The sequence below is a fragment of the Nomascus leucogenys genome, chromosome 9, assembly GCF_006542625.1.
Source record: "Nomascus leucogenys isolate Asia chromosome 9, Asia_NLE_v1, whole genome shotgun sequence".
Taxonomy (NCBI): Eukaryota; Metazoa; Chordata; class Mammalia; order Primates; family Hylobatidae; genus Nomascus; species Nomascus leucogenys.
In genome coordinates this window covers 110,365,291-110,389,184 of record NC_044389.1, presented here as the reverse complement: position 1 = coordinate 110,389,184, position 23,894 = coordinate 110,365,291, and the positions used below count along the sequence as shown (strand labels likewise).

The 23,894-nt window shown below is 48.1% G+C and overlaps 1 protein-coding gene across 3 annotated transcripts; it reads left to right on the top strand.

Annotated features, from left to right (window-relative positions):
- The first annotated feature begins 1,511 nt into the window (after window positions 1–1,511).
- Window positions 1,512–23,459, top strand: AKR1E2 (aldo-keto reductase family 1 member E2). Of its 3 annotated transcripts, XM_003257586.3 has the most exons (10): window positions 1,512–1,550; window positions 5,872–6,041; window positions 8,535–8,649; window positions 10,849–10,983; window positions 12,628–12,750; window positions 14,898–14,995; window positions 16,956–17,028; window positions 17,592–17,675; window positions 22,653–22,735; window positions 22,996–23,459. In XM_003257586.3, exons 1-10 carry the CDS (start codon window positions 1,512–1,514, stop codon window positions 23,036–23,038), a joined length of 963 nt encoding a protein of 320 aa, XP_003257634.2. In that variant the 3' UTR covers window positions 23,039–23,459. The 3 variants fall into 3 exon arrangements, with proteins under 3 accessions (XP_003257634.2, XP_004089117.1, XP_004089118.1); XM_004089069.2 differs by lacking the exons at window positions 14,898–14,995; window positions 16,956–17,028; XM_004089070.2 differs by lacking the exons at window positions 12,628–12,750; window positions 14,898–14,995; window positions 16,956–17,028.
- The last annotated feature ends 435 nt before the right edge of the window (window positions 23,460–23,894 follow it).

The window sequence follows — 23,894 nt, the reverse complement described above, 5'->3', positions numbered from 1 at the left end:
CGCCTCTCACCACAAGCACCCGCTTTATTTTACTATAGCACCTGCTCTTTTTTTTCTCATGCATTTGCTTTTATGCTCTGTCCATCCATTCCTACAGATGGTGAGCTCCTGAGGGCAAGGCCCATGCAGGTCACTTTCAGCACTGCACCCTGGCCTAACTTGCCCCTTGCACAGGTGAGTGCTCCAGGCACAGTTTCTGAATGAATAAACGAGAGTATCGAAGATCCCCCTTCCCACCTGTGAGGAGCTCACATTGTGGAGATGGATGCTCACAGGAGATGCAAGTTGAGTGGGAGGCAGGTGGACACCCAGAGTGACCCTGGGAGTTTCTCTGGCTGCAGCTGCCCCACTGAGCAGAATGGGCACCGCCTCCCCTGATGGCCAGCACTAGCACTGCAGACCCAGGCGAGGAACCTAGAAACAAAGCCCTCATCTGGGTGTGGGTGTCCTCAAGGCAGTAGGACTCCCAGGGCTGAGGGGGGCAATGAAGGGGGAGCTGTAAGCTCCAGGAGAGATGAGACGGGCGTCGGAAGGCTCCCTTGACCCCTCTTTCCCTCCACTGGCCCTGGGGGAGCCCAGTCCATTCATAAGTGGGGGTGTCCAGTCCACCCCATCCACTTCCAAACGGGGGCCCGAGGCTGCAAGCAAGGACGCTCCCCTCCACATGCAGGGCTCGGCCTCCCCTGCACCACCCAGGACCCCCGCTGTCCTGCAAGCCCCAGCTGCTCTGGGCCGGGAAGGACCCCAAGGAGTGGAAGGCATTTTCCAAGGGCACAGTGGGTTCCTGACGGGGACCCAAGGCCAGGCACGCTGCTCCCAGACTGGGGGTCTCGGGGCACCTCAGAATGGCCATCCTTGGTACAAGGGAGCAGGGCCCCACTCCCACGCACCCTGTACCCCAGGGGACGCAGGACTCTGCACCCTGACCCTAGAGCTTGCCCTAGGATGGCCCGGCCATGGCGAGGCCCTGGAACGGTGAGGACTCTCTGTCCATCAACCAAGCACCTCTGCCCTACGCTCAGTCACGTGTGCACCCGGTGGGAGGGAAACGGCAACCAGGAGGTCACGCCTAAGGGGGGCGTGAGCGGCAATGTGAGCCAATTGGAAAACCTTCCCCGCTCTTGCGTGGCTCTGCAAGCCAATCGAAAACTCCGTCGTCCATGCCGCCAGCCAATCAGGATGTCCAGAGCGCGGTGCTTCCAGCCATTTGGGACTCCCGCTGGCTCTGCGCCTCCAGCCAATCGGGGTGCCCGTCCTTGATATAACCAGCCAGTCAGTGCCCGGCGCGCGACACCGGCAGCCAGTCAGGAAGCCCGGCGTTCATGCTTCCAGCCACTGTCGGAGTGTCAACCGTCACAAGGCACTTCCAGCCAGTCGCAGCGGCGTGTCGCCAGCGCCGCGGTAGCTCGCGCGGTGCCTGTCGGTAGTCGCGTGCGGGGCGGCGGGGCGGCGGGGCGGCGGGGCGGCGGGGCGGCGGGGCGGCGGGGCGGCGGGGCGGCGGGGCGGCGGCCATGGGAGATATCCCAGCCGTGGGGCTCAGCTCCTGGAAGGTGACGCGGTCGCGGGCAGGGAGGCGCGCCTGACCTAGGGGAGCGCGGGACTTGGGGGCGCCCGATGGGGCCCACGCCGGGGCTGGGAAGAAGTGCGGCGGCCTCCCTTCCGCCTGGCCGACGCCCGGGAAGGCGCTGCTGAGGTGGCCGCCCACTGCCCACAGGCAGCCCGGCCCGGCCTTTCCTAAAACGGAGTCGGTGCTGCCCGCGGAGGCGCTCTCTGCGAGAAGCGGGGACCTCGGCAGCCAAGCCTCAGACGCTGGGGCTGCGGCCGCGGCGTTGGGCGGGGCTGCTCTGTGGAGAGGCCGAGCCCTTGTAGTTACTCACAACTGGAGCGGGGATGCCGAGGGGAGGCCTTGGCGGCGCTGGTCTCGGCCGGAGCAGGGAACCTCGAAGCCTCCTCTCCAGCAAAGGCAGAAAGAAAAGCTGGGGCCGGGCGCGGGGTGCGGACTTGTAATCCCAGCACTTTGGGAGGCCGAGGCAGTAGGATCGCCTGAGCTCAGGAGTTCAAGACCAGCCAGGTCAACATGGCGAAACCCGGTTTCTACAAAAAATGAACAAATCATCTGGGCTTGGGGGCGCGCCCCTGTGGTCCCAGCTACTCAGGAGGCTGAGGTGGGAGGATCACTGGAGACCAGGAAGTCGATGCTGCAATGAGCTTTGATGGCGCCACTGCACTCCATCCTGGAGGACAGAGCCAGACCTTGCTGGGGAAAAAAAAAAAAAAAAGGAAAATTGGAATTGCCGATTAGGCTTTAAAAGAAACTTTGGGATCTCATGTTCTTCCCTGTTTAGAAGCAGCCCGCCCTGATGCGTGAGAAAAAGGACATATCATCGCTGTGTGCATTTATGGGGTGCACTGTAATGTTTTGAGACGTGTATACAATTGCAATGTGGTTAAATCAAGCTAATTAACATATCCATCACCTCTCTCAGCTATTATTGTTTGTGGTGAGATGTTTGAAATGTCTTGTTATTTTGAAATACACATGTGTAGTAAATTATTGTTGACTGTTGGCAGCCTAGTGCGCAGTAAGTCTTAAAAGCTGTGTCTCCTGTGTGTTTGAAACTTTGTACCCTTTGATCAGCAACTCCCCATTCCCTCCTTCCTCACCTCCCCCAGCCCCCAGCCTCTTATAACCACCATTCTATTCTATGACCTTTCTCTACTTTGATCTTTACAATTCCTGCCAGTGATTTGAGACAGCACTGACTAAAAAGCGTTTAAAATTTGATCTTTAAAAAAAAAAAAAGCTAAACTTAGTTGTTGATAAAAGCTATAAGAAGTCATGTAGGAAGTTAGTTACTGAAGGAGTCAGAATGTTCAAGGCCTGCTCATGAAAATATTATTTAAATTATTTCTCCTACCTGCTTACCAACTCTTAGAGGCTTGGAATGTCGTTTTGTTCATATTGGTTTTCAGCACCTATTAAAGGACGTGCATCTGGCAGCCCTTCATTCAGTAAGCACTTGATGGATTAAACTGTTGAGTCTCTTGCTTCGCTTTATTTCTGCGACAATTTGGTGCAGGAGTCCAGACTTTCGTGCACACAGGATAAGAAAAAATTAGTGAAAACTGTGCTTAACAGGTCAAAATATTCTATTTATTTTTCTTGGACTGCAGGTGCATCAAATTGGATTAATCATAATCACTTATCACTGGTCTATGCAAAGGCTTGTTTTTACTTGTCTGTTTTTAATAGTGAATGAACATCACAGACGTATCAGTTATCTGTTGCCCCAGAAATGCTGCACCAATGGCCAAACACCAGACCTCAGTGGTGTACAGCAGCAAGTGTATTCCTCCCACACGGGAGGTCAGGAGAGCCGCTCTGTGGACCTTGGCTGGGCTCCCTCATTTGGGAGTTGGCTGGTCTCAGTTGGGATGGTTGGGGCTACTCCACACACCTCCTGTCCTCGTGCGGTTAGTTAGGGAGTGTTCTCAAGATGATGGCTGAAGCACGAGAGAGCAAGGGGAGCAGTGAGATGTCTGGAGACCTCAGCCTGGGCTCTTCATTATTAGGGGCCACTTGATCCATCTGTGTGCCTGATCGGTGCTGTCTTAATTACTACAGTTCCTTGATAACCCCCCGTACCTAGTAGGGCAGGTCACCTCTCCCTGCTCTTGTAGATTTACAGTGTACAATTTGATGAGTTTGGACAGATGCATGTACCTGGGACCTGGCTTTTTATTTTGGCACCTTACTCTCCACTGTAAGTTTCAGAACTAGCCTATAAGGTTCCATGAGAAACTTTATTGGGGTTTTGATTGGAACTACATTAAATCCGTAGACCAGCTTGGAGATAATTTACATCTTTGTAATATTAAATCATAACTTTTCTACAAGCTTGGTATTCTTCTCTGTTAATAAATTGTCCTGAATATGGTTCATTTCTAACATCTTTTCATATGGTCGTATAGTTTTTCCTGAAGAGAATATATCTTTTGTTGGAATTATTCTTGGGTTCTTGATAGTGTGTTATACTACTGGAAATTATATTTCTCTGAAATTACGTTTTCTACTTGTTTCACCTGCTATATTCATTACACTTCCAGCCACTTTACTAAACTGTACTATTATTTCTGTTACTTTGCCTTACGTTTGTTTGGATTTTCTACACAAATGATCATATCATCAGCAAATAATGGTAGTTTACTTTCCTTTTTTTCCAATCTTTAAGCTTAAAATTGCTTCTTCTTAGTTGTTTAGGTGCTTCTGGAAAGCACCTCCAGCACAGTGGCCATTCTTGTTTTGTACCTGATTTTAAAAGATGTAGGATGGATTTTTTTTAATATTGATACTCTTTATCAGATTAATTCTTTTCCCCAACTTACTGGGAGTTTAGGTTTTGAATCTAAACTGGTATTGAATCGTAACAAACATTGATTGAGATGACTTTTGTTTTTGTATTTTAATCTGTTAATATTGATGAATTACGGATTTTCTAATATCAAACCATCCTTAGATACCTGAGATACACTCCACATGGGTGTGGTGTATTATCTTTTCATAAATATTGTTGCATCCAATTTGCTTTTATTTTACTTAGGAATTTTGCAACAGTATTCATGAATAAGATGAATGTGTAACTTTTAATATTTTTGTCTGATTTCGATTTCAGGGTTATGCTAGTTTTGTAGAATGAGTTGAGATAAGTCCGTCTTTTTCTGTTGTTTGAAAGTTTGTGTTAAACTGAGATGATTTTTTTTCTTGAAACTTTTATGAAACTGGTGGTTTTCTCTTTTTTTTAAATTACTTGCTTTCTTTAATAATTATGTAACTATTCAAGCTTTATTCTTGGGTTAAATTTTTCTAGGAATTTTCCCATTTTATCTCATTTTTCCAAATTATTGACATATAGTTATTGGTAATATTTTCTTTTAAGTCCATTTTATCTGCATGTTTTACTGTCCATTCATGTCAGTTTTTTAAAAAGTTGGCCTCTTCATCAACCTAGCCAGAAGTCTGTTTATTTTACTGAAGTTTTTCAAAGAACTGACTTCTGGTTTTGTTGATCTCTGTTACATCTTTGTTTTCTATTTGATTGATGTTATTCTTAATCATATTTTTATCTTTCCATCCAATTTCTTGGGTTCTTTTTCTAACTTAAGATGGATACTTGGTTCATTAGCTTTCAACCACTCTGAATCTGTTGCCTATACAATGAAGATAATTATGCTGCTCTAACTCCTAGGGTACTGTGAAGCTCCAGTGAGAAAGTGCTTTGTGAACTATAAAGCCCTTGTCAGTCTTCAGTTTAATGAGATTGCAAACCCGCCCACCCCCATAGTCTTCCCTAGTTCTAGTCCCTTCCCTTGCCTGAGCTTCATTTAGAGTGACTGTTCTCTTTTCTGAACTACCTTATTGCTTATAGCATTATACATTCATTTGGGTTTTGTTATATGCTTCTTTTTGTATGGATACCTTCGTGTGAGTCTACACCTCAGCCTTTATTATTGGATGCTGTGGTATCTGAGTGTACAGGATAAATCTTAAGCCTCTTTGCATCTCAGTTATTATTCATTCTACACTTTTTTATTGCTTTGATTGTTCAGGAAGCATACCATCTAGCTCAGTTTTCTGCAGACACTAAAAATAACCTATAGTTTTTTTCCCAAAATATGTAAAGGAGTTGGAACTTAGATTATTCATAAATTCCTTCGTAACTGATATTACCTGTTTTTAGACTGATCATACTAGTACCAAATTAGTGACTTAATTTTTTATATATTATGTAGTCCACATGCTTGGGTGAAAGGGGAGATTTGTGTTGGATTCCTCTGACTGTGAGAAGACACTTTGTTTTGTTGGTTTTGCAGGCTTCTCCAGGGAAAGTGACTGAGGCAGTGAAAGTGGCCATTGATGCAGGGTACCAGCACTTCGACTGTGCTTACTTTTACCACAACGAGAGGGAGGTTGGAGCAGGGATCCGTTGCAAGATCAAGGAAGGCGCTGTAAGACGGGAGGATCTGTTCATTGCCACTAAGATAGGGCTTCTCTGTGCAAGGCTGGCAGAGCTTGGGTAATGCTACATCTCTGGAGGGCTTTCTACTTTCTTTATGGGAGTTGATGACTTTGTTTCATACTCAAATCGGAATAAACAAGAATATTCACAGCTTCATGAGCATGCTGAATTATATTGTGTGCAGGTTTGTTTCATATTATTTACTTGGTCATTCAGGTAGGAGTACACAGATATCCCTCAATTAACAATACATTATCAAAATTCAGTTAGTGATGGACACTTTGACTACAGTGGTGAATAGGACAAAGTCCCAGCCCTCATGAAGTCTGTTTACACAGCGATTCCTAAATTCAGAATCACTGGGGTGATTGTTAAATGCAGGTTCCAAATTCTACCCCACATCTGTTGAAGGAGAAACTCTGGGTGTGGAGGAAGCAGCTTGAGCACAGGCATAAGGCAGGAAGCAGCACGGCAGGTGCAGGGGTTTGTAAGAAGCTTGGTGTATTAGTCCATTCTCACGCTGCTCTAAGAACATACCTGAGACTGGGTAGTTTATAAAGAAAAAGAAGTTTAATTGACTTACAGTTTCACATGGCTGGGGAGGCCTCACAATCATGGCAAAAGGCGAAGGAGGAACAAAGGCACGTCTTACATGGTAGCAGACAAGAGAACATGTACAGGGGAACTGCCCTTTATAAAACCATCAGTTCTCATGAGACTTATTCACTATCACCAGAACAACATAAGAAAAACCTGCCCCCATGATTCAGTTACCTCCCACTGGGTCCCTCCCATGACACGTAGGGATTATGGAGCTACAATTCAGGATGAGATTTGGCTGTGGACACAGCCAAACCAAATCACTTGGTCTCTCTGGACCACACAATGTCAGGTTGCAGGAGTAACAAGAAGTGAGGCTGAGTGGTGGATGGGCTAAGCCATGGAAGTTCAGCTGTGCCCTGTCAGGAGCTGTGCTTTTACCTAGAGACAAAGGAGCCCTGTTTCGTTTTTAAATAGGGCAGCTTGTATCATATGTGAGTGCAACTTGTGTGTTGTGTATAGGATATTTTAGTAGGTGAAAGAAGCTTGCATTTGAGGCAGAGGCAGGAGGCCAGGTAGGAGACACTAACAGCAGTGCAGGTGGAAGATGATGAAGGCCTGCACTGGCACGGTGGGTGAGGGAGGGAGAAGAGGAAATGGATGTGGAGGGTATTGGGAGGCAGGCCCTGTGGAAGATGCAGAGTGGACTACGATAGTGGAGAATTCAAGAATTCCTTTGCTTTTGATTTGGAAGCAGAATGTTAAGACCATGAGATCAGGAGTCATGGGTTCATGGTCTAGCTGCCATTCAGGAGCTGTGAGTATTAGGGATTAGATGGCTCAGGCTCATAGCTTCATTATTTGTAAAATGAGATTTTGGATTTGAGAATTTCCTGAGTAACTTCCCAGCTAAAGTTTCATACCTCAAGATTCAATGTTGTTTCTATAGTTGAACTGCCTTCTGTTTCACTTTATGGAAGTTAATGTTCTTCAGGCACCGTTGCTATCTGCGCTAGAGCAGAGGGTGGTAAGAGAGCAGCCTTGGTGTGTGCTTGGCCAAGCAGGGAGAATGTCTTCTGAATAGTCCAGGTAGGGATGTGAGCAACTGGAGATTTCTAAGGCTCACCCTGCAATTTGGAGCAAGTTGCTTCTGTGTGGATCATAGTCAGCCGTGGAAATATGTTCATTATTTTGGAAATTTGGAAAAGTCATAGAAATGTAATTAGAAATAAATAAATCACACATATACACAGCACATAGAGACAACTGTGATTAACAATGGAATGCATTTACTTCCAGCATTCATTTTTTTATTTTTGTGAAGATACTGTGCTCATTTGTTTTCATTTATTTGATTCCCCTTTCTTTTACTTTCATTTAACTTATCATTTTTGTTTTTCCCTTGCTGTGATGGAGCCTTCAGGTTAGCTTATGTCACAGTCAATAAAAGTATAATGAGGGGAAAAACACAAGTTTTTCTACATGATGGGAGTGTGGAAGGAAATAGCTAAAAGAAGTAAGGCAGTGTGAGCTAACTCACCTGTAGGCTAACCCACATGGTTACAGTGCCTTAGGAACAGAGAACCCTTAATATGGAGTCTGTGTAAGTGAGAAACACAAGATAGAGATTCTTCTGATTTTTCGTCATATCTTTTCTGCCTGCAGGAATTTCATTTTCGTTTTTGTCTTTGGTTCCAATGAATCCAAATAACCATCAAATATCTCTTGGATTCCTGAGCTTCCCTTGAGGCGGAGTCAGGCAGAAGGATCCCAGCTTTGGAGCCTCTCCCTGCAGGTGTCCTGGAACTCTTCTGAGGATAATGCCCCTGTCCTCCCATCAGAACCTGCTGTCTTGTATTTGTGGTCATCTCATCTTGGCTATTTTGGGTCCAAGACAGTAGCTTTGTGGGGCTACAGAATGGGTGCCATGCTGGCTCTGGGTGGGCATGTGTGACGCTGGTCCCCTCTCCTTTAGCGGTGGTGCACCTGCCACAAGAAGTCCTTGGTGAAAACAGCATGCAGAAGGAGTCTCAAGGCCTTGAAGCTGAACTATTTGGACCTCTACCTCATACACTGGCCCATGGGTTTCAAGGTACCATTCAGTAGGTAGTTCGTTCCAGAGTTTGCAGGACCTTCCTCCCCGAGGTCACACCCTGTCTTGCGGTGAGGAGAGCATGGACCAGCATTCAGGGCCGGGGTTCCCAGGGTGCATCTGCCACATGCTAGCTGTGGCATTTGGGCAGTCCTCTTGATATCTCTGGGCCTCAGTTAAGGAGAAGCTTGGCTTGACCTCTGAGGCCCCCACAGGTCTGTCTTTCAAGCCAGTCGCTTTGTTTCCAAGCCAAGAGAGCAGTAGGTTTTTTTCCCTTAGGTTTTTAGGTGAAAGCAGTGATCAGATGAGGAAATACTGCTGCTCAGAGAAAGTTCCCAGTGAATTCCTAGGCCTTGTCTCTTCTTGCAGGTTCTGTTCTCTTTGGGGAGTAAATGCTGTTTTGCAATATGGGAGATATTTGCTTGTTCACCTGCAGCAGGGTCCAGTGGGTTGTGGTGGTAGTTGACTTTGCCACTTGGTTTTATTCTCTTAATTGCTTCGTAGTGTGTCTGGAGCATGCATCTGAGCCATGGCTCTGTCACTAAGCTACCCCAGTCTGGCCGTGCAACTTCCCTACTCTAGGCAACCTGTTTCTGTCTCACACAGGTCCTGGCCAGGATGTCCCTGCATATTTGCCCTGGGCCGTGATGACAGCCTGCCTGGGCAAGGGCCTGGTCACACAGTTGACACCTGTGAAATACAGAGGCCCTTGCAGGGATGTTCTTCCTACAAGGGAATGGGTGACTGCTGCTCAGGAGTCTTCTACATACCAACCTGTGAGAAGGTCCCTTTATGTGTGCCACACTGTTGGTTACTGTTTTAGAGTAAAATAACAAAAAACACTTCATTCCTAGCACAGCTTTACTTAACTAAGGCTTTGTATCTAGTTTCCATAAATGATGTGGGCAGCTGTCCGTTAGTCACACTGACTAAGAGGGGAAGATACCCAGAGGGCAAAACCAGAGTGATGTCTGTGCCTTGAAATTCATTGCATGCAGAAAATCATAATTAAAACAATGGCTACAGCTATATTACACTCATTGCCAGCCAGCATTGTTTTAATTATGTACCTAGAACTATTTTAGGTACTTTACACATATTAAGTCATTTAATTCTCATGACAGTTCTACAAAGTTGACACTATTAACATTCCTCTTGGAGAGATGATGAAACTAAGATACAGAAAGTTTAAGGTTTAAGTTAGATTATTGGAGCCCAGAAGCATATGCTCAGGTCAGACATTTGTTACACTTTCCTTGCCCTCATCCTTTAGCAGATTCCTGTCTTTGGATTTCTGGGTGGTAGAAAAGGAAAAGGTCTCAGATCACCCAACAAATTACAGAAGAGGATAATGCAGCATCGTCAGCATGTCTTCTGGCCAGTAGGAACTGCTAGGCCTTTTGTGATGCTGGACAATTAGATCGGGGTCCGAGTATGAGTCACGGGCGCGGTTTTGTGGAGGCTTGGGTAAATGTCAACATGGGATGTGGCTTTAAAGTGAGACTGTTAGTTACTTCAGCTCATCATGGAAAATGCCTCTTTCATGTGTATCAGGCTGGAACATGTGACATTCTTCCACTGTTGTTTAGGAGTGTGATTAGGTGTCATTAAATAAACATGCCTGTGCCATTCACCCTTAACATGCTATGTGGGAGTGCATGAGGGAGGTAGCTGGATTGCACATCAGTGCTTCTCTGAAGGGTGACTTTAGGTTCTCGCCCTTTCAAGGTGTTTCTCTCTGCCCTCTACCTCCTGTGTACCTTTGTATTCTCACTTCCTTACCTGTCATCATGATGGGGATTCTAAGAAAGAAGACAAGACCCTAACAGTAGAGTTAGGAGAGGGTTGATTGGGCTCTATAAGACATGAAGAAAATGCACTCCTCACCCATTCTTTACCCGAAATTAGTAAACTATTTTCTGGAGGCGATGGGAGAGGACAACGTTGCATCAGTAAGGATATAGGGTCTTCCTTTCCCATCTTGTGAGAGATGAACAGTGAACATCAGGCTGGCAGAGGCTTTGCCAGCCATCCAGTCCACCAGCCATTGATCTTTTCTTAGAAAGTTGAAGACTGGGCCTGGTCACATGGCCAGGCTGGGGTTGCTTAGTGACAGGGCTGTAGCTTGGATGCAGATCTCCTGACACATGTTTTTTTTTTTTTTTTCTTTCCACACATCTCAACTCTCCTTCTTCGCAGCCTCCTCATCCAGAATGGATCATGAGCTGCAGTGAACTTTCCTTCTGCCTCTCACATCCTGGAGTGCAAGACTTGCCTCTGGACGAGAGCAACATGGTCATTCCTGGTGACACGGACTTCCTGGACACGTGGGAGGTGAGCTGAGCCACACCACCAGGCAGCCTCATCCTGTGTGGGTCTCCACCCAGGATGCAGTGAGCCCTGAGCTGCTTGTGTTCAGACATCAAGGTTGTCTACCTGAGATGTGGAGTTTGTGGAGCAAACAAGGAATCAATACCCGAAGAACTCAGAGACCTCGGTGACTCTCTTGTTGCCTTTGGTTTGGTGTGGTGCAGCTCTCTTGACACGTTTGAGGGGTAGCTCGTTATAGACCTCACTTTTTTTCTCAAATATTTATTTTTTGATTAAAAAAACATTTATTTCAGAAAATACAGGAGAGTTCTTCCATATTAAACTAACATTAAAAATTTTATTTTCCCAGCACCCAGCAGTAACCACTGTTAATGTTTTATAGTTCCTTTTTCTCTCAAGCATTTCAGAGTGATAAAGTTGGCAGCATGGAAGCTCAGGCTGGGGAGGTGAGACCAGTGTTGGGGAAGGTTACCAAGTGCCAGCCCATTTCCAGGGTTCAGACCCAAAACAGCCCTTTACTGCAGGGGCTTGCAGTAAAGACTTGAGCAGGAAATTGAGGAGGTGGTGGATTTGAGAGGTTCCTGGAAGTTGACCCACAGGCTGGGGTGAGTCTCAGGCTTGGGCTCCAGCATGGCTGACCGAGCACGTGTGGTCTTACGGTCTTGCTAACCATCATGTGGGATGGGACATCACATTTGAGGCCCAAGAAGAAAGTAAGCTTAAGCTTAAGCTTGCTGAGGTTAGGACAGAGCTTGCTTGGTGAAGCTCTCCAGGGAGGAGGCCAGAGGGAACCCTCAGACAAGGAGGAGTCCCAGGCTAGGCTCCCCCCATCAGTAGAAGACAAACAGTGACCTAAGGTATCTGAAATGTCAGGACCAGGGCCCATGGGCCTCAACCCTTTCTGTCACAATGTTTTATGTCCTAAAAGATTTGGGTTAAACTCTAGGGTGCTCATGTAGCACCAGTGAGGTTCCGGTGATTGTTGCAGAGTTGAGGCAGTAACTAACTGCCACATGTTGGCCCATTGGTCACTCAGGACTTGCTGCTGACTGCGGACCCTGGCACGAAGCCATGCTCTTCCTGAAGCTCAGGGCAGCCTGACTTGCTGGTCAGTGACCAGCTCAGAGCTTTAGGTGACTCTGCCCTAACGTGTCTTAAAATAGTAAGTGGAGAAGGGGGCATAGGAGAATGATGATGTATCCGTGTGCTTAAGAAGGTCAGTGTCTCAGTGGAAAGAAAGGTGAACAAATAAAATCCGCAGCAGACATGCTTGCCAGACATCAGGAGGAATAGAAACAAGAAGAACTCACATGCGTTGAGTGCTGGATGCCAGCCTTAGCTGACACTTTCTGTGATTCCACATAACCCCTAAACATCCCCGTGGCACAGGCAGTGTCGACCTGTCCTGAAGCTGAGAAAATTGGGGCTAAGCGAGGCCATGCAACTTGCCCAGCATCCCCTAGCCAGGAAAGATGGGACTGGAATCAGACCTTGAGTGCAGAAATGCTTTTGAAGCTTTAAGTAAAATATTGTAAAAATATTGGCTCCATCCAGTTTTAGAATACCATACAGAACTGCTGAGGGACGTAGATTGTCAGTGCAGTAGACAGAAGCTTCACACCCAGTGGAGTCATTGTTCTCTTATAGGCCATGGAGGACCTGGTGATCACCAGGCTGGTGAAGAACATCGGGGTGTCAAACTTCAACCATGAACAACTTGAGAGGCTTTTGAATAAGCCTGGGTTGAGGTTCAAGCCACTAACCAACCAGGTAAGCCGATGGAAGCATCAGAGAGTTTAACCTGTGTGGCTGGTCCCCCAGCTGCCACCTCCACAGGGCTCTTCTGGAAATGGAAGGATGGGTGAAGCACAGAACAGGCCTGTTCTCCTCTGGCAGCACTCAGAATGGTGACTAAAGGCAGCAGCTAGGCAAGTGGCTTGCTTGAAGGTGCGTCTGGGTAGATGGTACTGTTGGCAGGCAGGATATGAGCTGGCGCTTGGCCCTCCATGTGCAGTGCAGGCAGGTCACCAGGCGTACTCAGAAGCAGTCAGGGTCCTGGCAGGTGCCTCACCCTTATTCAGGAACATGGGCCTCCCCTCCACCTCTTCCCAGCCTGCAGACTGCAGCAAGAAAGAGTGGATGACCAGATGGCTTCATGCCAGGCTCACAGGCTGCTGAAGCTGATGCAGGCACTTCGTTTTTTTAATGCAGAGCAAAGACTTGTGGGGAAATAACTATTGTATTTTCTAGACTAGCTTTGTATGTTCAAAGATCATTTATACAGTACTTAAGCTTTTTATTGAAGAGTAGAAGTGCACATGTGAAAATGGAACTGTATAAATTCTCATAAACTGAGCATAGCTCTGGGACCAGCATCCAGCTCAGTAAACAGCACGTCCAGTGCCCCTGTAACCATTGCCGAGCACAGCATCGTTCGCATTCCCAGCAGCTGGGATTCACTTCTGAACTTTACACAGGTAAAATAAAATAATAATGCAACATAAACCCCTCTGTGCTCGCCTCTTTCACACAGCACTGTGTTTCTGTGCATGTGATTATAGATAGTGCTCTCTTATTTCTTGTGGTATTCTGTTTTGTGAATTAACCACAATTGAGTTATCCATTCTGCTGTTAATGGGCACTTGGACAGTTTCCAGTTTGGGACTATTAAGAATAGAGCATCATGTTCTATTTTTTTGAATAAATATGCTTTTTAAAAAAGTTCTGGATGGAGTAGATGCAGAAAAGTGTGTGAATCATAAAAGGCATACATAGCTTGATGAATTTTTGCAAGTGAACAAACTCAAGTATTCAGCACCCAGAACAAGAAAAAAGCCCTCAGCCATTCAGTAGCTCCCCTGGGTCCTGTTGTAGCCGCCACCATGAAGAGCAACCTGGCTTCTGACCCAGCTTCTCGTGTAGTTGAGCTTCGCCTTGTATACAACCCTATATACATAAGTTTTGATATATGTTTATATGGATAGTAGCTTCTGTTTTGTGTCAGTATTTTTAGTTGTTCAGCACTTTAAATACCTGGGAATGATTATGGCATAGTCTGAGTAGACAAGGTGGGGTGGAGGGTCTGCTTTCTGATAGGTTGATGGACACCCAGGAACACAGGATTCGGAAGGCTCCAGAAGGGCTGGCCTCTCTTTTGGAGGCTTTCCAAAGAGGCTGATCTTGATGAGCTTGGCATGTTCCTGAGAGCAAAAGCACTATTCATAGTTCTCTGTAATTTACACTAAACTATTTATTTTAAATCTCCTTATAACCTGGAATTATATATGAGAGTTTGGAGAATGTGCAAGAGACAGAGATCCTGCTCTCTAGCTTCTTAAAATGTTCATTCAAGTCACCTGTAGCACGTATTTGTCACATGTAGTTCCTCAATTTCATTCATTCATTCATTGGATATATTTTTAGCACCTCCTACATGTCTAGATTGTTCTTAGTGTTGGCGAGACATCTATGAACAAAACAAATTCAAACAAAAATGTCTTATCTTCGTGAGGCTTAGATCTTGGTGATCACAGAAAGACAGTAAGCAAATATGTAAAATCTATGAGATGTCAGATAGTGATAGGTGCTGTAGAGGAAAATAAAGGCCAGGGGGAGATGAGAGCTATGGAGTGTTACAGTCTTTACCTGAGTGCTCAGGGAAGGCACCGCAGAGCAGGTGGTATTGGAACCTTCAGATGATGTAGGTGTCCCCAAGGCCGTGGACTCAGAGACCATGACACCTGCTGGCCTCTTGGAGATTGCTCTGTCCAGCCTCCTCACAATAGAAACACTTAGGCCTGGAGCTGGGCCCCATGGCTACTCGGTGACAGCCAAGACTTTGACACAGGTCTTCTCTTGTAGAGCTTTTCTTGAACACTAGTGGTCTGAATTTTATGTAAGCTGTGATTCTGTTATAGATTGAGTGCCACCCATATCTTACTCAGAAGAATCTGATCAGTTTTTGCCAATCCAGAGATGTGTCCGTGACTGCTTACCATCCTCTTGGTGGCTCGTGGTAAGGATACATCAGTGGTGCGTTAGTCAGAGTCTGACTGGGAAGTAGATGCCACCTTCTCATTTCCTTGGGATGATTGAGGGAGGGCTTAATGGAGGTTTTGACAGGGTGTGGAGGGATGGTACTATAGGGGGCTGTCCACACCTCTCAAGCCTGAGGTTGAAGGCATGGTTTATTACTGGAAACCAGGGAGTGGCTGTGAGTGGGCTGCCCTGGGAGGGTCAGGACCTCTTCAGGGACGTAAATCAGCCTGGAGTGACCCCTTTGCTGAGTTCCCCACCAGGGTGTCAGTCCCCTTCTGACCTCCTGACAAGGATGCTCCCCAGGCCTCTCCATGGTTGGATGAGGCAAAGCCTGCTGTCCTCTTTACCCAGGCCCTCCTGCAGCTGTACTGTGCTCCCAAAATCAGCTAAGGGACCTCCAGCCATTCAGCCACCTAAGCCAGAAGCTTGGAAATCATCCCTTCCCACATCCCGAGTCCAATCCAGCACCAAAGTCTATTGATTATTCTGCCAGGAGAAGATGGACTTTGTCTCATGATTTCATTTCTGCCATCACTGTCACTGCCTTAGTTAAGTAGAATTCCCGAGGTCATTAGAGGAGCCCCTCAGCTCCCTCCCTGGCCCACTCCATTCCAATCCATTGCTCCCAGGGGGAGCTGAAAGGAGCTGTCTCTTTCTTTTCCTATGATCATATCACTTTCCTGGGAAAAATTCTTCAGGTCTTGGTGTGGCCTGTGAGATGCAGCCAGCCTGACCTCTGCCTGCCTCTGGCCTCATTCCTCCCCATCCCTGTGAACATCCTGGGCTTCAGCCACATGAAGCTGCTGTGGGGTCCTTGGATAGAACATGTTTTCTCACCTCTGTGCCTTTGCAAATACTGTTCTCTTTACCCACAAATCTTTTTTTTTTTTTTTTAATCTGGCAAACTCCAGTTTCTAATTTAAGGTTCAGTCCAGCATCATCTTCTCCAGGAAGCCCTCCTGACCCCTTATTTATGTTTCTTACACAGCCCCTGTCACATTGTCTTGTGATTTTCTTTCAGTCCCTTCCACTAGTCAAAGCAACCAGAGTGCAGGTATCTTATTTATTCTTCTCTTCCCAGCTCCTAGCTCAGCACCTGGGAAACATTGGGAACCCCGAAAAGGCTGAAATTACTTGAGTTTTATCACCTTTGTGTTTTCCTTGTGAAGTGGGGCATGTGTGTTTGAACTTGGAACCAGCTAGAGAGTCCCTAGAAGGCTGAGTCCATTCCACAGCTGAGCTTTGGGGTAGAGGATGCTCTGATGGAGTGAGTCAGAGAGCTGTCAGACTGACTGGGGTGGGCAACTGGGCTCTCTGTTTGGTTCCTTCAGGAGACCTTGAGGACGATACTAGCACAATGCCTGAAACAGGGTGATGGCTCAGTACACACTTGTTAAAAAAACAAATCCTCAGAGTTCTCAGGGCCCACCCGTGCCTGAGCACAGGATGCATAGAGACTCTATGATCATCTTCAGAATCACTTTTAAAGGTTCCACATTTCACAATATTCACTTTTTAGTTGTATTTTGGGCGAACTTTTCTGAAAGTATCGTCATCAACAAATATCGATTCGCTGTGCTGTGCCAGGGTGTACAGTGGAAGCTGAGAAGTCAGACAGCCTGAGAGTCAGGGAGAGTCAAAGCTTGAGAGCCCACTGGCTGCATGCGCTGACATGGCCACCTGGCTCTTGAGGAAAAGCACAAAATACACATGAAAAGTGATGTCATGTAGCCTTGTTCACCAAAGTGTTAGCAGTGGTTATCTCCATACTGGAAATGTGGGGCGATGTGCTTTTCTGCATTTTAAAATTTCCTGTAGTCAGTATGTGTCATGATCAGAAAATAAATCTTTCATTTTGGACAAAGATTTCTTCTTTCTAAAGAAAGGGGCATCCATGTTGGATCTCCTGGCTCACCCCCCTGTGCTGTGTCTCCTAGTGAGGGGGTTGACCTGATAGACGACCCTGTGATCCAGAGGATTGCAAAGGAGCACGGCAAGTCTCCCGCTCAGGTAGGGAGGAAGGACTGTTCTGAGCCGGGTGGGGTTCTCTGACCACTCCACATCCTTGGGGAGTCCTGAGGCTTGGCAGGTACCAGGAAGGGACTGGCTCACCCAGGTGAGTCCATGACTCATTAGAACCTCCCAGAGTTAAGCAGAAGTTGGTCTGCAGCCGCATTCCTAGTCACTCAAGCCAGGTACTCTTGCCTCCGAGCCTGTCTAGACTCAGAGGAGGAGTTTCCAGGCCTTCTCCCTCTGCCCCACCAACTGCATGCATGGTTAGTATGAGATGTAACAGAAAAGTTATTTATTCTAGTCTTCTTTGTTCTAATGTCCAGTGGGGGGCTGGGCGCATGTTAAGGAATTCTCATTAAGCAGATTCTCTGATCTCCTCCTTAGGCTGATGGCTGTCATTACCAACACGTTGACAGAGCTGCTCAGTAAATGCCAGTAACAGTAGCTGCTGTCATTGATTCTTGGACTCTTACTGCATGATAAAACTCACTATGTTTGAAGATAACTTAGACTGCATGGGATTTCCCTTTGTGTGATAGCAGACTTTTTGTTCCTTGCAGATTTTGATCCGATTCCAAATCCAGAGGAACGTGATAGTGATCCCCGGATCTATCACCCCAAGTCACATTAAAGAGAATATCCAGGTAGGTGTTTTCCTTCTTTTATTTAGCGGGTTTCAGATCATGTGTTAGATGGGAAGGGATGACTGCTGTAGCGTACAGCCTCAGGATCGTGGGGCTTGATGCGGCAGGGGCAGCTCCCTCTGCACTGCAGGTGTTGGTGGTTGACCTTTCACTCAGCGATCAAAGGACCCAGGCTCCTTCCATCTTAGGGCCCTCTCTCCCCTAGGGTGTTGGTGTCTTCTCCATCCAGCCCAAGATTAGGAAGGAGGGAAGAGCATCTTTTTTTTTTTTTTTTTTTTTATACTTTAGGTTTTAGGGTACATGTGCACAATGTGCAGGTTTGTTACATAGGTATCCATGTGCCATGTTGATTTCCTGCACCCATTAACTCGTCATTTAGCATTAGGTATATCTCCTAATGCTGTCCCTCCCCTTCCCCCCACCCCACAACAGTCCCCAGAATGTGATGTTCCCCTTCCTGTGTCCATGAGTTCTCATTGTTCAATTCCCACCTATGAGTGAGAACATGCGGTGTTTGGTTTTTTGTCCTTGCGATAGTTTACTGAGAATGATGTTTTCCAGTTTCATCCATGTCCCTACAAAGGACACGAACTCATCATTTTTTATGGCTGCATAGTATTCTTGTTGGGAAGATTTCTATGGGCCAGGCTTGAGCGTGTGCACCAGTCACATGGCTGCGCTGGCCCACAGGGGAGGCTGGATGTCTCCTAAGTGTGTGCTCAGGAGAAAGGGGAGGCAGTCGGCGGACAGGTCGCCACCTCTGTCGCATGGAGGCATGCCCACGTGGCCTGAGGGCACTGCTTTGAGTTGTGTGGGAAGATTCTGGTCCTGACTCCTGTCTAGTGACTTCCGAGAGGCAGGATTGAAGAATGGAACAGGTGGAGTGTGTGCAGAACATGGAGAGGCAGCGGTCCTTTTCAGGGCAACCTTTTCACCTAAGCCAAGAACCACAGAAGTGTGTGAAGTGTGTGAAATCTATTTTTGGAGCTATGTGAAGGAACTCTGTGTGGCTTCAACCCTGACGACATAGTCTATAACCCAGTCAGGGCCATGGACTTGGGATTCCCACAGGCCCACTCACGATTTAACTGCTGCGTGACCTCTCTCAGCCTTTGTTTCTTCATTAGAGCACCCCTCTGATAGGATCACTGAGGGTGAAATGTAATGATACAGTGAAGGGATAGCATAGTGCCTGGCGTATGGAAGTACCTGATGCTCTTAGCTGCCAGTCACCCCCAGTCACGGATGTCACCTGTGACGATCTCACAGGCAATGACAGGCATTGGTGGCAGCCCACACCCATTGATCATGTTAGCACAGGTGTGTGTGATCCTGGGGCCAGCTGCACAGCTGCATTTTCATAGGCAGCATGTGCCCAGGAGTATGCTCCTTCTTGGTATCTGAGCTGCCCATGAGCTCCACAAGGCACTGCTGCATCCTCAGGGCTCAGTTTGGTTGTGCCAAGCAAGCATCGCCATCGGGGTTTATTGACTGACCCATCTGTAGCAGTGCCTGTGCCCTCAGGCTTGCTGTGCATGCCAAGCTGGCTGCAGGTGGGCATAGCCCTGCCATTGGCAGGAGAGGCAGGCCGCCCACGATGGGAGGACCAGGGGATGGGCAGGCTCCTCATGGTGTCCACAGTGCTCTCCCTGCCAGGCCCTTGTCCAGCTCACCTGCTGCCCGCATGCACTTCTCTCCTTCCTCAGGCGTCCTGCTCTTTGAATGGCCCAGAGCAGCTCTGGGTGACCAGCCAAGCTTAAGCCTGAAAAGTATGGATTTGGCTAAGCTGTGAACTCAGTTCTTTCCAATGGCTGCTGACGGGCCTCTTGGAACAAGGCTGCAGGTCTCTTGTAGTGGTTAGAAATTGAGCATTGCTGACTGACTGGCATCTGCTCCACATGGTGTGTCCGGAATTGGTGGGTTGTTGGTCTCACTGACTTCAGGAATGAAGCTGCGGACCCTCGCAGTGAGTGTTACAGTTCTTAAAGGCAGCGTGTCCAGAGTTTGTTCCTTCTGGTGTTCAGATGTGTTCGGAGTTTCTTCCTTCTGGTGGGTTCGTGGTCTCACTGGCTCAGGAGTGAAGCTGTGGACCTTTGCGGTGAGTGTTACAGCTCTTAAGGTGGTGCGTCTGGAGTTGTTCGTTCCTCCCGGTGGGTTCGTGGTCTTGTTGCCTTCAGGAGTGAAGCTGCAGACCTTTGTAGTGAGTGTTACAGCTCATAAAGGCAGTGTGGACCCAAAGAGTAAGCAGTAGCAAGATTTATTGCAAAGAGCAAAATAACGAAGCTTCCGCAGTGTGGAAGGGGACCCAAGCGGGTTGCCACTGCTGGCTCCGGCAGCCTGCTTTTATTCTCTTATCTGGCCCCACCCACATCCTGCTGATTGGTCCATTTTACAGAGAGCCGAGTGGTCTGTTTTGGCAGGGTGCTGATTGGTGCATTTGCAATCCCTGAGCTAGACACAAAGGTTCTCCTTGTCCCTACTAGATTAGCTAGATACAGAGTGTCAACACAAAGGTTCTCCAAGTCCCCACCAGAGTAGCTAGATACAGAGTGTGGATTGGTGCATTCACAAGCCCTGAGCTACACGCAGGGTGCTGACTGGTGCATTTACAAACCTTGAGCTAGATACAGAGTGCTGACTGGTGTATTTACAATCCCCTAGCTACACATAAAGTCCCCACCAGTCAGGAGCCCATCTGGCTTCACCCAGTTGATCCCGCACCAGGGCCGCAGGTGGAGCTGCCTGCGAGTCCCGGGTGGTGTGCCAGCACTCCTCAGCTCTTGGGTGGTCGATAGGCCTGGGCGCCGTGGAGCAGGGGGCGGTGCTCGTTGGGGAGGCTCCAGCCGCACAGGAGCCCACAGAGGGCGGGGGAGGCTCAGGCATGGCAGGCTGCAGGTCCTGAGCCCTGCCCTGCGGGGATGTAGCTAAGGCCCTGCGAGAAATGGCGCTCCATGGGCCGGCACTGCTGGGGGACCCAGCACACCCTCTGCAGCCGCTGGCCGGGGTGCTAAGCCCCTCATTGCCTGGGGCTGGCAGGGCCTGCCGGCCGCTCCGAGTGCCAGCCCGCCGAGCCCACACCCACCCGGAACTCGCGCTGGCCCACAAGCACCGTGCACAGCCCTGGTTCCCACCCGCGTCTCTCCCTCCACACCTCCCCACAAGCTGAGGGAGCTGATTCCGGCCTCGGCCAGCCCAGGAAGGGGCTCCCACAGTGCAGCGGCGGGCTGAAGGGCTCCTCAAGTGCCGCCGAAGTGGGAGCCCAGGCAGAGGAGGCCTGGAGAGCGAGTGAGGGCTGTGAGGGCTGCCAGCATGCTGTCACCCCTCAATGGGGACCTGGCCTAAGGTGCCTTCTGTGCCCTGCAGGGCAGCTAGGATTGCCCCTGGGAGGACATCGGCTGGGGAAGATTATCTGACCCTCCCATGGGAGGAGCCACCGAGTGAGTATCTCAGCAGGTGGTAGGGGGCCACGTCACCCCAGTTCTGCCATCGTGGCTCTCAATGCCCAGGATCCCCATGGCCTAGCAGCAGTGAATGTGACACAGGGACCTGGGGCCCAGCTGAGATGCCCCCATTCCTCTGTTAGGTCTGCTACACACTGAGGGGAAATGCCATCCTCAGGCAGTGAGACAGGACCAGGCTGACGTGAGACCTGAGGACCAAAGCCGAAGTGATCTGATGGCTGAGGACAGACAGCGACGGGTTAGGAGGGGCCGGAGGAAGTGCTTATGCTGTCAGGAGGAGGTGGGAGCCAGGTCCACAAGACTTACCAGGGAGAAGAAAGGCGCCCAGTGGCGCAGGCACAGGGCTCCCAGTGTAGGGGGCTGCCCCAGCCCGCCCCCTGTGGCCCCAGTGCCGCTCAGAATTGCTGCTGCAAGGCTGCCCACCTTTATAGGGACTCTTCTAGAACTGTGCACTGTTCCCCTTAAACCCAAGAATCCGCCTACCCCGGCCCCAGCACTCCCCACTCCCTCCAGATGACATGCTGAGGCTACTTTCTCCTGGCCTCATGAGGGGGAGGCTCTTGTGGGGGAGAGGCTGGGGTAGTCCAGGTCCTTGCATTGGAATCACTCAATGCACCCCTTCTCCCGCCGCAAGACAGCCACTCTGCCAGGCCGGGGTGGATGCTGATGCTGTGGCCGTGGGTCCTGTTCCTCAGTGTGTGGGGACAACAAAAGGGGAGGGAAGGGCTGAGAAGAATACTGTTTTCAAGGAAGAAAAATGGATCACTCAGAAAACGTACTCTGTGATATGGGTACTGTTAGAGTTCATAGTCCCAGGGCCAAGTGGGTCCCTAGTTGGCAGGCATATGGAACAAATTGTTTTGTTGGGGTTTTGAGGGGTAGCAGAGTCAGTGGGAAAAATTCTGTGCCATACCTTTTTTTTTTTTTTTTTTGATATGGCGTCTCACTCTGTCATCCAAGCTGGAGTGCAGTGGTGCGATCTCGGCTCACTGCAACCTCCACCTCCTGGGTTCAAGCGGTTCTCCTGCCGCAGCCTCCTGAATAGTTGGGACTAGAGGCACACGCCACCATGTCCAGCTAATTTTTAAATTTTTAGTAGAGATAGGGTTTCACCATATTGGCCAGGCTGGTCTCAAACTCCTGACCTCGTGATCTGCCCATCTTGGCCTCCCAAAGTGCTGGGATTGTAGACGTGAGCCACCGCGCCCAGCCACTATAACTTTTAACAATTCCCATATGTCCTTTATTCCACTAAGATGAGTGCAGTATATATTTCCATCTGTCCAAGGCTTCCTAGATGTAGCCAAGGCCAAGCCAACACCAGTCACTTGATCAAAATCAAAGGGCATTTGGGGAATCCAGGCTGTGATTCAGGGAAGTTCCAAGTGTCTGATGAAGTGTTGGTTTTACATCTTTGTGTCCCTTGCAGGTCTAGCACAGTGCTATGTAGGTAACATGTGCTCCATTAAATGTGAATTAAACTAAGTTTTCTACAAACATTGTGTTTTGGTTCCAGGTGTTTGATTTTGAATTAACACAGCACGATATGGATAACATCCTCAGCCTAGACAGGAATCTCCGACTGGCCACGTTCCCCATGTAAATATGGCTCTTTCTTTTTAAAATAGAGGGAAGAATATACAGATTGAATGATTGGTGTCTGAATAGGTATTTATCATACACATTTTAGATTAATTAAACCTTCTCTTTATAATTCTTTTCCTGTTTGAATATGAGCCACTGAATGAAGCTAATTTCATGCACTGGGGAGTTTAAAAGTATATAACTATATCATTTAAAATGTTTCTCTTAAAAAATAATCACTCTTTGTTTCTATTTTTTGTTTTTCTGTTTTTCAGAACTAAAAATCACAAAGACTATCCTTTCCACATAGAATACTGAGGACAGCTTCCCCTTCCTTGTTTCTGCTCAGCCCAGATACAGAGACACCATTGGTGATGCTGACCCTCCTCTGTCATCACAGCGCCAGGCAGCTGTGCCTGGGACAGGAGCCACACAGTCAGAGGGGAGTGCAAGAGCCTCCTTCTCTGACAAATCTGGAGAATTGAGTGCGTTCTAAGTGAAGGCAATGGGGTTTCTCCAAGACAGCCTGTGTGGCCTCTACTCTGAACAAACACACTGATGATTCATCAATGAAATTTGCCTTCACATTTTAAGAAAACTTTATCTTACGGAGTTATTTAAGCCATCTACAGAGCTGAGGAAACAGTGTAATGTGTCTCTGCCCCATTGCCCAGCTCCACCAATTGTTCCCCAGGCCAGCCCACCTCACCTTCACTTCCTTCTCTGCCCTGCCAATGACCCCCAGGTTATTCAAAAGCAGAGTCCTTCCCTTCCCCCAGTGGGAAGGAAAATGGGATAAGTCTGGGACACTGTTTCAGTTCAATAAAGAGGCTTTTTTCTTCCTTAAAAATCTGAATTTTAATTTTTTTTTTTTGAGACAGAGTCTCACTATGTCGCACAGGCTGGAGTACAGTCAAGTTATCTCAGCTCACTGCAACCTCCGCCTCCTGGGCTTAAGTGATCCTCCTGCCTCAGCCTCCTAAGTAGCTGGTTAATTCCTAAATACTAGTTTTTAATACGGTCTTCTGAGAAGTCAGATTATACCTGGGAAACCCCCATAGCGGAGATGAAATACAGCTCACTTTCTCACATCTGCTCATTCAGCCTGTTTAGATTCATGTATCAGAAGGAGGCCCTGCAGAGCATGGTGTTCACGCCCAGGCGTTGGTAGAGG

Bases quoted from the DNA above. Each gene is read 5' to 3' on its own strand.
- AKR1E2 (XM_003257586.3), top strand. From the start codon at position 1,512: ATGGGAGATATCCCAGCCGTGGGGCTCAGCTCCTGGAAG. The intron at 8,650-10,848 runs GTACCATTCAGT...CCTTCTTCGCAG, and splicing joins ACTGGCCCATGGGTTTCAAG to CCTCCTCATCCAGAATGGAT. The intron at 22,736-22,995 runs GTAAATATGGCT...TCTGTTTTTCAG, and splicing joins CGACTGGCCACGTTCCCCAT to AACTAAAAATCACAAAGACT.